Source organism: Asterias rubens, chromosome 18 (assembly GCF_902459465.1).
Source record: "Asterias rubens chromosome 18, eAstRub1.3, whole genome shotgun sequence".
In the NCBI taxonomy this organism is placed as follows: domain Eukaryota; kingdom Metazoa; phylum Echinodermata; class Asteroidea; order Forcipulatida; family Asteriidae; genus Asterias; species Asterias rubens.
Window position 1 is genome coordinate 4,740,890 of NC_047079.1, and position 12,417 is coordinate 4,753,306.

Here is a 12,417-nt window from a genome sequence, read left to right on the forward strand (position 1 = left end):
TGACAAGGGTGTTTTTTTCTTTCATTATTATCTCACAACTTCGACGACCGATTGAGCTCAAATTTTCACAGGTTTGTTATTTTATGCATATGTTGAGATACACCAACTGTGAAGACTAGTCTTTGACAATTACCAATAGTGTCCACTGCCTTTAATTTCTACAAACCCTACAACAGACTATCAATAAATCTTTCTCTTGAAAATAAACTTAAGGCACTTTTTGAAGCATGGAATGAGTAGACATGCAGGTGTACTTGCTACACAATGGCAAAACAACTTTTAAAAATGGTACAACGGTGAAAGACTTTGTTGCTGTGAGGCATCGGTGAGGACAAATACAAAAGGTAGAAAACAATCTTCATATATCATGCACAATGCCGACTTGCAACATAAACTTCATTTAGTCATGCAGAAATAATATCAGATACAATATCCCTATTTTCATTATTTTCTTATAAACCCAACAGCACAGTTACATGTAACAGATCAGACATGCAACTTATCAGCGGATCAAAGGATTTCCCCCTTTTTTTGGGAAAATTTGTGCCAATGAAAATTAAAACGTAACCACAATATTTGTTTGTCCGAGGCAGTTTCCTCTTTTTATAATTACAAGTTCCATGTCTGTTGTTTGTGCCGCAGAGTTCCATTTTGTGGGTATGAAAACTGCCACAGCAACTGCTAAAACTGTAATGACCCAACTCACCTGGCGTCACCATAGCGACAATCTTAGAAGCACCCTTTTGAGAGTTGACATCCCTGTGTTTTATACATTTTAGGCCATACAGCGTTTACTTGTTAACCGTAATCTTTACGCTCAGTTTGACTCCCAAAGTGGCACTGGCAAGCAGGGCGGACAGTAGCCACATGTGACGTTGGTACAAGCAGGCCCGGTGTGGCAGGAGATTCTGTCACCCCATGCAGCGAACTGTTCAAACTTCTTCCGATAGTGCCCTCTTTTGAATCATCCTCCAGCCATTGTTAATATCCCATTTGGGGGATAGAATCTCCCGGAGACAGATTTCCCTGAAACACCCAAGTGGAGAATCAGTAAAGAGCGCCCCAGTGGCTCCTGCACAGCACAGCGTGGATGAAGATTCTACAGCCTTACGATGCCTCGTCGTTCAAGAAGGATACACACACTTGATCTTTACTCATGAGGAGTATTGCGTTACCATCGGGATGCCACTGTAACCAGTTCACTTGGAAAGTAGCTGTTTAATAAACAAAAATATTAATAATACTGAGCTGTGAAAAAAACAGCCAAATGCAGAGCTGCCAACATTTGCGGGAGATTTCATACAACAACAAGGAGATATTTAGGATTACATTCAACATAACCTATTACCAAGGAGAAAATGCATTGGTGCCCTTGCCCTTTCAAAAACAAAGCATACAGGCCTGCCAGGGTTCAACAGTGAATATAAAGACAAAGGGGGTTTGGGTTGGAGGGAAGGGGCTGGTGTGACCACAAACGAGCAATGGGGGGACTTTTTCACAGTACTGCGCGTGCTTGGAACTACGTGCGCAAAGAGCCACAAAAAAGGACCGTTATGTCTGCTGCCGCCAGCATCTCCAAAGTCCCCTTGTCAACCCATTTCTTTTGAACTTACCCTCAGCAGGTACTTCAACCGATACGCATCCAGCCGGAGACCACATGTACAGTTTATTATTGCCTGTACATATTGCAAGCCTGGATTTATGTGGATCCCATTGTATACCTAATACAAACATAAACAAAAGCAAGACACAGTCAGTGGTTTAACAGAATGCAGAGCGTAATGGGTTTCATTTCAAAACGGTCTGGGCCCATTTTCATGGAGCTGCTGAAACACAAAAAGTAGCTGAGCATAACAAAATTATGCTTACCAGAATAAGGTTACCGGCCAAACTACCATGTCACAACTACAATTTGTGACTGCTGTCCTGCTCAATTCTGCTAAGCAGAAAATTGCTAAGCACTATTTTTTGGTTAAGCAGCTCTATGAAATTGGGCCCCTGAAGCACATTGCCGAGTGGTTAAGAGAATCAGACTCATAGCTCTGGTGTTTCTGATCAACAGAGTGTGGCTTTGAGTCTTGGTCGTGACAATTAACCATTATTGCTGTGTCCTTTGGATGGGACGTTGAGCCATAGGTCCCGTGTGTTGTACATTGCCATAAATGAACCCAGTTCACATAAAATATCTTAAACAGAAGGGGTTTGCCCCGGTGTTCCTGGTTGGACTGGCTGCATATTGCACCACAGCACCGTGTAAAACCATACCTCGAACAATGTAAGGTCTAATACTTCAAAACGTAGATCTGCATACCGTGCAGGATAAATACTGTAAGGCTTAGAAACAAAAGTATTAAGCACGGGATAAATGTAAAGTAATATTAGTATTAATGCTTACATCTGATTGAATTGACTTGGAGTAAGAGCACAGCTTGGCTCAGTTTCTGTACATCCCATATCCACAGTGCATTAGGCATGTTATCTACAAATGAACATAAAAGAACACTATCGATATTAAAACTAGCAAAACAAAAACTTGTTATTTTTTCCATAACCACATCTACTTCAAAGTAAGATGATTCTCAAAATGCTTTATACTATCGAAAGAAAGCTGCTAAAGCTGTTCTAAAACCAACTAAGTTTTTATTTAACATCAATATTTGTAAGTTTTTATTGTCATAAATTTTAAGAGTGGTTACCAAACGTATACCTTCCCATGAATAAACGAATACAAATGAACGAATGATTGAATGAAACTGAATGTTTTAAGAGGTAGAGATTTCCTATGTGACTTACCGTTCTTCGAGGCCATGTATCTGTTATCGGGACTAAATGAGAGTTGACCGACTCCAACTTTAGGGTTGGCTTTATCCGGGTCTGGCTTGACCACTGGGATTTGAATTGACCCATCAGTCAGAACCTCATCTGTAAGTATTGGGGTAAGATTGAGACGGTAAGCTCAGGAGGTAAGCGTGCTACACCAGAGAAAGTCTCTGGACGATATAGAATAGTTTAGATGACTCTCTTCAATCATCAACCTCTCTAATGGGAGCATTTTGGGATGCTTGGTGGCAGCAGACTTGTTCTCAGTAATGTGGGCATGCTGAGAACTACGTAAACAATGGAAATTTACCTGGTACGTCTGCTGCCACCTAGCGTTTCAAAGTCTCCCATTGTCTTTGTTAAAAACATAAGAGCTCAGTTCCTGGACTCGTATTCATAGTCTTAGGTGTAAAGTTATTGACCTTGTCTTGCACTTTGTTATGTCTGCTTCATTTGCCCTTCGACCCTTTTACCATTGGCCTTGGCTGTACCATGCTTGTACGAAATGCTTGTCTGTCCACAGGTTAGGGAACAAAAGCATCTCACTTAACCTGTAAATACAGAATTTGCTGCTTAACTTACGGCTAAGCAAAAATCAACAGGATACCAGTCACAGATGGTATATGTGACACAGTATTTGGGCGGTTACCCTTATTCTGGTAAGCTTAATTTTGTTGTACTTACATGTAGCTACTTTTTGTAGGCATACAGTCTACAGGATTTATGTAATTGAAAGTAATGCTGCTGCTGTTAAATAGCGACCATTTCTTGGATTGTCTCCTCCAACTTACATTTACTTTGTACGCTGAACATACTAGTGTCTGGCCTCCAGTTGGCCTGGCTACTGACTCCCCGTCCACTTTCTCTAACGAGCTGGGGTCTCTTCTCAACTTCTTTGTAGATTACCTGAGATTGTTTTCAAATAACACCCTGCCATTAAGTTACTTACGACATACCTATTCACGTTGTGAACATGCATGGGACAGGATTTTACACAAGGCTTGGTTTCAACAGGGCCCAATTTCATAGAGCTGCTAAGCACAAAAATTTGCTTAGCATGAAATTTCTTCCTTGATAAACATGGCATTACCAACCAAATTTCCACGTGAGTTTCAGGACAAGCAAATGACAGCTAAACACCAGTGACAAGCAATATGCAACAAATGGAAATATGGTTGGTAATCCTGTTTTAATGAAGAAAGATATTTCATGCTAAGCAAATTTTCTTGCTTAGCAGCTCTATGAAATTGGGCCCTGATGTTGCGGAACCTGCTGCTCAGAAAATATAGAATTCAAACTGCCTCTAAAATCCCGGCCATATCTCGCTGGGCCCCCCGTCCCAGTTCAATGTTGGCTGTCATTGTGCGGTCTGCGCTCCTAACAACAATGAGCGAGGGAGCTAGCCCGACAAAAGCACAAAGCAATCAATAATGATCATGTAAACAGCCATTACAGATTGAGGCATTTCTCAAGAAACTTGTCACTATTTAAGACCCAGGGGTGGATTTCACAAAGAGTTAGGACTAGTCTTATCTCGAGTTAGGACCAGTTACTCGTTAGGACCAGTTAGGACTCGTTAGGACCAGTTAGGACCAGTTACTAACTTAGGACTATCCATGCAATGTGTATATCTCCTAGGACTAGTCCTAAGTTAGGACTGGTCCTAACTCTTTGTGAAATCCACCCCAGTATACATGTATACACCTTCGCTCTTCTTTCATCGCTCATTTCCAGCTTTCCCAGGGACACCGCACCATGACAAGCTATGGCTTTGGTGCTTTACTGGTCATTGCTCCAACACTTTGTTCCGGAACAATCTACCCAACTACATTCAAGAAGCAACTTCATTGGTTACCTTTAAATCATTACTTAAACCTGTCTGTTTTGTCAATCTGATTAGTTTGATTTGGTTATAGCGCTTTGAAACATAGGTCTTAAGCGCTCTATAAAAATTGTAAATATTATTTTATTTTTTTTTATCAAAAGGATTCACTCCAAATACTCACCACTGAGCTGCTGTCAACCGTGGTGGGATGAGGATGCTCTACAACTCTCTTCCAAGTCACATGATTCAACACACGGATCTACAAATGAGGAAAATCAAGGTAATTTCTTTCTTCAACTGAGGCTCGGTTCATACTTCTGGCAAATGCAAATGCAAATGCGCTATGAATTTTGACGTCACATGGCTGTTTTCGAAGCCTGACTAATGACGACTTTTGTAACATTTGACTACTCACCTTTTGATCAAAGCTTCCGATGGCAAGAAACTGGCTACTTGGTGACCAGGCAATAGACTTGATACCTAATGCATATTCATAAGCCTTGAAGGTCGCTAGGCAACGCCCATCCACAGAGTACAGCAAGACATTGTACTGTGAGAAAATGAAAACCATAAAAAAACAGCTTATCGTAACAAACAGTTTTCCCACCATACACAACCCGTACAGTTGCATGGCTTCAAGATGGATTGTGCATGATGTCATTGACCACCCTCTTTGATGAAACGTGCATGGTGAAAGGCTATCATAGGCGAGAGCTGTGCGCAGTACGTACACGTGTGCACTTTTCCACTGTTTGTCATCAAATATGTCAGTCGATGACGCTATGTACAGTCAATTAATTGGTTGATCAACTTCCTGGGAAATGTTACAAACAGTAGGATGGTTAAAACGAAAATATCACAAAAATAAACTGTTGTTTTTGAAATGATGCTAGAGCCTTACCTCTAGCAGAGAATCCCATACACAGAGTACACTGCCGTCAGGAGACCATTCCAGACCAGCCATATCTCGAGTATCCGTTTCAAAATGCTGCCCCAACAAAAACACATCCAACAAATTTTCAGTAAAGTGAAGTTTAGTAAATTCCAGTCATCAGTAAAGTTATGCATATTGAATACCATAGTTTAAAAATGAAAATTTTCAAAATAGTACCTAGTTCTTATAGCGCATTTCACAATAACCATATCAATGAACTTTACATTAATGGTCATTCGGCCGATAACGTTCATGTGATCTTTCTCAGCTCCCTGGGGAGTAAACAGCCCCGGGCTGCTGTGGGGCGTCAGTTGCAATTACGTACACAAAACCAACCTCTACCCTCGCAGGTACCCATTTGTACCCCTGGGTGAAGAGAAGCATTTAAAGGAAAGCATCTTTCTCAAGTGTCATAACCCAGATGTGAACCCACACTGGGATAACTTAAGTCCCGGTCACACAGGCCCGAATAACGAGAACTAAAAACGAGAATGATAAAAATGCACGCCCTCCATTGGTTGAATGAGCGTGGGCCTATTCTGCGTGAAACATTTCAACCAATCAAGGACATGCATTTTTATCGTTCTCATGTTCGTTCCCGTTATCGGGGCCTGTGTGACTTGGCTGTTAACCACCTGAACTTGAATTTGACGTTCTAAACCACTCCGCCATGACACCCTTTATGAAAGTTTTCCCTGATTCAGTACATTTTGAGCTTGGCTCACCTTCACCAACTGCCACGTGTTACAAGCGAACACACTTATGAAGTCTTTGCAGTCTCTCCTCTCCGCCAGCGCCAAATACTTCCCATCTTTACTAAAATGCATTGCTGCAATAAAACATAAAGTATTTATGTTTCATTAACATCTCCGAAACCTCCACATCTTTAACCAGTTTATGCCAGGAGAACAATGGTGCTCGATATGTGATCAGAAACTGGTTTTTCCAGTTTAAAGTGTTCTGGGTTACACAGCTCTTTATTTGAAGGGATCTGAAAGTGTTTTTTTGTGTAAAACTTCGTAAGGGTTTACAAGTGCTGCACTAGTTTCAGCAGCAACTGACAGAAACAACGGAGCAAACCCCTTCCCTTAAAGAAAAGTGTAACTGGGTTCTTTTACCAGCATTCCAAAATTACACAAGACCAATGACTTACCACTCCATCCAAAGGAAGTAAGCAATAATGGTAAGTGTCTTGCTTTTAAGTACACAAGTTTCAAGACGAGGACTCGAACCCACACTCTGCTGACCAGAAACATCAGAGCTTAAGTTCAGCCACGAAAGACCATTCCAGGGTTAGGGCTGAAAAACACCTTTGCCATCTTCTTTGTCCTGAAGACAATCAGAGCATACTTATCGAAACGTTGGGTTGTCAACCACTAGCTCTTTTCAGAGTGAGAAACAACACTACTTAAAAGAGATTTAGATATGGTGCTACTGCAAACCTCACCTGAACTTCCTAACACTTACACTGTTTAGCTTCTTTAGGGTACTTGATGTACGATACAGACTTGGTGACTAACGACCACACGGTGATTCTTAGGTTGAACTCTGCCGTAGTCAGTATGTGTCGTCCATCCGGACTCCATCGCACGGCAGTCAAACCCGCCGAGCCTTCGTCAATTTTACACGTCCATTCTGGCTGTTCCAACGACCACACCTGAACGATGCCCCTCTTGAACATTCCGCACAGGATGAAGGCAGAGTCAGATGACCACTAGAGGGTGGAAGCATCAGAATAAAATTATAAAACGACTACTTGCACGTACCCATCTTTGATCTGTATCAGCTTGTTTGCACTTCAACCAGGACTCGGGTTTCAGAACAGTCTGCAAGATGATGATGAAAATGTTCCCACTGTTGCACTCATAAAGATTAATAGCTGCAATTGTATACTGTCACACATCCGTAAAAGTCAAAGTCAAATCAACAACATCTAAACAAGGGACCTTGGACAGGTTGTTTTCCTTTCACATGAGGTTCATTTTGTAAAATGATTTACTATCCTAAAATTTAACTAGGCACCCTTGCTTAATTTATCTTGTGTGAAAAGGGCTAAAAAAAAAAAAAACATTAAGATGACTGGCCTCTGATTAAGATTGAAAAGTTACCTCCATCTGCTGGATAGTGTCCAGGCATGTGTACAACTGCAAGATTTGAAGGGAATGGACATCTCGTACAATCAGCCGATACTGTAGAGTATTTGCCTGTTAGGATGATTAAGTAATAAACAACTCTATGAGTATGATGGAATCTTGAAAAGTCTGTGATTACGGCCCAATTCTATAGAGCGGCTCAAGCAGAGAATTATGCGTAAGACACCTTTCTGCTTAGCAAAAATTTAAAGCAATATACTAGTCACAAATTGTATATAATGTGACAATGGTACTTTGGCTGGTATCCTTATTCTGGTGATGTGTTTTGTTTGTGTTGAGCTAATTTTTGTGCTTTTAAAAGCAGCTCCATGAAATTGGGCCCTGGAAACCAGTCAACTTTCCCCTTAGCAAAGTCGCCCACTACAAAGTCGCCCCCTCTCACAAACCGACAACCGACAGACTCACCCCCAGGACAAAAGCTCCTACTTTTCTCGCTGGGGTGATGGGATAAAAAAAGGAATCAAGATGGTGACATAAATTTACTTTATTAACTTGTTTTCAAATTGAAGTAGGCTTATAACTGTATAGACCTAGTGACTGGGGCGCTAGATTCCTTTTTTCGAAATTTTATTTGTTATTGACCGATAATGTCAAAAATTCAAAAAAAGTAATATAGCGCCCCAGTCACTGGGTCTAATAATGGTATAAAATTCCATAAAATCTTGTAGGCCTACTTTACCTAGTACTTTAAAAATATTTGTCTGTAAAATGTTTGTCTTCAATAGACCTTAAGCATTGACGTCATCCAGCCGCCATCTTTGAGGTCAAACGGTGACGAAACAATCAAAACGCACATAGATTGACCAATGAACAATCTCCTTTTGACCTCAATGCGGGGGCGCAGTACTGAAATGACGTCATGTGCATAAGGTCTATTTCAAGCCCTTCTTAAAACAAAAATACTTTACTTTATTGGAGTAAAAAAAAAAGGATTGATATTTACTTTATTTACTTATTTGAAATAATTTAAAATAGGTGTTTAAATTAATAATTAACAATTTTTTTAACTTTTAAAATAGGTGTTTAACTTTAATAATTAACAATTATTGTTAACTTTCATAATTTTAATTGTACTTTATTTTATTATTTTGTTTGTTTGTAAATATTTGCTTGATTTTTGTTTGTTAAATTGCCTAAAGTTTCAAGTCGCATAATTTTCCGCACGTCGCCACTAATTTATCTGCCCTTTAATTAATTAACTTCAATGACGAAGGCGCTTCGAAAAAGGTCGTGTCCTCTATGGTCGTGTTAATATAAAACTACTAACAAGCTCAGGTTGTGCACAATTGAATTGGTTGGGGCGAAATAATATATGTAATTGTTTGTATGTATGTTTACAAAAATTTGCAATTAAAAATACAACCAACGTGATGCTTACCATGTACAGTCCATTTGGAGAGAATTTGCAGAGGTGACTACTCTGTTTGAAAGGTTCCGAAAAATTCATGATATTTTATACACTGAAACACAAGAGCAAAAAAGAAAAAACTTCTTAAAAAGTGGTCAAATTGGCATTTTTAGTCTCGTAAAACCGCAGTAGTCTCGCGCACAGCGCCGCCGGATGTTCCGCCATCTTTAAACTTGGCGCTTCGCTATGAATGCTGGGATACATTTTGGATCAATGGCGGCGCCCATGACAATTTTTTAAGCTGGTTTGGTTTTTTATCGTTGAATGATGTCGCTCTTAACAAGGACTGCGACGGTTTTGATGAAACCAGCTTTGTGTTCTATTGAACTTTGTCGTCATCTTTCAAAAGGTAACGATGTGCTCTTGGCCTTATCAATTATTCCTCCTTCAAACATTTTTTATTCGTCTTTTTTTTTCTCTGTCTGTGCATTATTGCAATTGCATGCTGTGTGCGTACGTACGTCGTCGTGAGTGTGCTATCTCATCTGTAAGTGTTAGAGTTATTATGACTGAGCTATTATTATAGCCTGTACTGCTATACATGATATGTACACTAATTAAGTTTCGTAATTTTGTTGGACCTCTTTTTGTTGTTTTGGGGGCGGGCTAACTGCAGTACTTGGGTGGGGGGGGGGGGATAGCCCCACGTGTGTGGCCAACCAAGGATAGCTGAATCCTCAGCTATCGGCCTTGGCCACACAAGTGGGGCTGGGGGGGGGGGGGGGGGGCGGTTAAGGAGTGAAGTTCACAATTATTTATCAGGAATTATGTTTAATTGTGAAAAACTAGCATGGTTACAAAAACTTCATGTCTTCAGATTCTTCAGAAATATCCATTGTGATCGTCATTAGTATTCATCAATGGTTGGGTAGGGTGAATATAGGATAATAAATGTTGAAATTTGTTAAATGTATACATGATATATTTGCAATTAAATTTATGTTTATTGAACTTTTTGATTGACTTTTAGGAGCAGTTGCTCTCGTTAACAAAAAGACGAGACCCTCGACCGAGTCTTTAATCAAATGGAACAGGCTCCCAGACCCCAAGACTCCAAGAAAGGACCGCTGGAGCGAGAAGAGAGCCCTCTTTGGTGAGAATGACTACAAGGACATCCTTGGAGACGGTTCCTACTCCCTCAAGTTCAACGTGAAGACTGGCCCTAAGTGGATGCACGGTTGGCGAGGCAACGAGCTACAGACGTTGATTCGCAAGAAGAAAGTCGCCGGTCCCGATATGGGTCCCACCAAGTTCTACAACATGCTGAAGAGAATAAGTTACTTGCACAAGAGATTCAACAGGAACAAGGGACGGTGGCAGTACAGGGACAAATATGAACCCAACTACAGAGAGAGGATGTGATGAAAACGGCAATATATGAACCCAACTACAAATATGACCCCAACTACAGAGAGAGGTGATGCGAACACCAATTTATGAACCCAATTGCAAATATGAACCCATTTACAGAGACAGGATGTTTGCAATATATACCAATATATGAATCCTATTACAAATTTGAGCCCAATTACAGAGAGAGGATGTGATTAAAAAACCAATGAACCTTACCCAATTACAAATATGAACCAGTTTACAGAGAGGTGATGCAAACACCAACTAAAACCCAGTTTTGAGTTCCAAAATTTTTTCAGAATAAAAACTCTGTTATTAGAATGATGCCTGACCAGAATGATGCTACGTAGGAACACAAGAAGAACAGCCCAGGAAACTTTTAGAATGCTTTTGGCTTTAATATAGGACAATCAGCAGGCTCAACATCTTGTGAAAAAAAGAAAGAAGAAAAACAAAGAGAAAGTGACTACCAGTAACACATTCAATCAAAATATTTCCATATGACCAGTTGAATGATCAAGCTTCGCTTTATCAATTTTTATTGAAAACAATCAGGATTTATGTTATTTACATAATGAAAAACATTAACAACACATTCATGGAATCATCTACAGTGGGACAAGTTTAACGGTGAGATTTTATGGATAGCAGCATCAAATTGTCATGTCAGTGCAAAAGTCTTGAATATTCTTGAACTTTCTATCGTATCGGGGTATTGAAATCAAGGATGCCTGATAATTGAACCATAGCTCGCAGGCCAGAGGAAACCTGTAAACACGGATGCTTGCTACATGTGCATGTGTGTGAACCTGAAGCAACAAGGTCTACCCGTTTCTGTTACGCACCAAGATGCAACATTTTTGCATGAAGCGAGAGATAGGTTTTTGCGAAATGGAGATTCCAATGTTTTGAATTGTAATTCACCGATGCATCGACCAACTTTTGGGGGGTTTGGGCACTTTTTGTTTGAAATCATTCACCAGGTAGTAGCGTCATGTTTTTCTCTCATTCTAAAATACAGGCCTGATACCTTCGAACTTGTAAAATGGGCTAAAACGTTTTACTGGCCCATACCAGTGATAATAGCGTCAGCTACCGACATTTGCATCTGTCAATCAGGGAGATTTTCTAAACCAATCACAGTGATATTTAGAACTATATTCAACATCCTTTTTTTTTTTCACAATAAGGTAGTTTTTCAAACTGTGTTAATCAGCACATGGAAAGATCGGCTTAATTTCAGGGAGCCTTCTGCATAATCGGGAGTTTGCAGCTTTAGAGATCAAGTCAGTTCATGTCAAAACAATTCCAGCAGTGTTGTGTTTTCAACTGGGAAGTGGAGAGAACATTTTGATTTTTTCGAAAGATAGAATAAGTTCCGTTTAACTTGGCTTTGCCTCATTGAATGGAACATTCCATATTTCAACTCGTAAATATTCTCACCATTGCACTCGGTCATTATTTGTATAATATTTAGCCCTAAGCCCAATGAGATAAATCTTCTCATGGTGCTTGTTTAAATAAAAAACAGTTTTGTATGTTATAACTGTTGTGTACACTGTTTCTTCTTATTTTGATTCTGGTCTTGTTAAAGATGCTATGTCAGTTTTTTGCCCGATTTGACCCAAAAATTTTGATTTAAAATTCAATAGGTATTTTGATGGGGGTCGAGAAAGTTACAAGCTTTCATTTGAGCCATTGCTCGAAAAAGTCCGCCAATTATTAGTAGCAGTGAAATAAACTGCTCAAAATTAGTTTTTGCCGGGATCCGTGTTTTATAAGAAACGATTTAAATACCATTCACTCAAAAAAAATCTATTTTTTAACGTTTCTGGACAAAAATCTGACATAGCATCTATAAAGAAACTGGACACTATTGGTTATTGTCACTTGGTGTATCTCAATGCATAAGATAACAAACCTG

General features: G+C 39.8%; 2 protein-coding genes across 2 annotated transcripts; one reads left to right on the forward strand and one right to left on the reverse strand.

Moving 5' to 3' along the window:
- Positions 1 to 89: 89 nt before the first annotated feature.
- LOC117302211 (WD repeat-containing protein WRAP73-like) lies at positions 90 to 9,311 on the reverse strand. Its single transcript, XM_033786032.1, has 12 exons — positions 9,111 to 9,311; positions 7,688 to 7,783; positions 7,047 to 7,293; positions 6,305 to 6,408; positions 5,547 to 5,633; positions 5,061 to 5,195; positions 4,827 to 4,904; positions 3,612 to 3,726; positions 2,794 to 2,922; positions 2,396 to 2,479; positions 1,614 to 1,721; positions 90 to 1,214 (listed from the first exon to the last, which is right to left on the reverse strand). Exons 1-12 carry the CDS (start codon positions 9,177 to 9,179, stop codon positions 1,108 to 1,110), a joined length of 1,359 nt encoding a protein of 452 aa, XP_033641923.1. The 5' UTR covers positions 9,180 to 9,311; the 3' UTR covers positions 90 to 1,107.
- A 28-nt stretch (positions 9,312 to 9,339) lies between these two features.
- LOC117302212 (39S ribosomal protein L51, mitochondrial-like) lies at positions 9,340 to 12,120 on the forward strand. Its single transcript, XM_033786034.1, has 2 exons — positions 9,340 to 9,489; positions 10,111 to 12,120. Exons 1-2 carry the CDS (start codon positions 9,405 to 9,407, stop codon positions 10,500 to 10,502), a joined length of 477 nt encoding a protein of 158 aa, XP_033641925.1. The 5' UTR covers positions 9,340 to 9,404; the 3' UTR covers positions 10,503 to 12,120.
- The last annotated feature ends 297 nt before the right edge of the window (positions 12,121 to 12,417 follow it).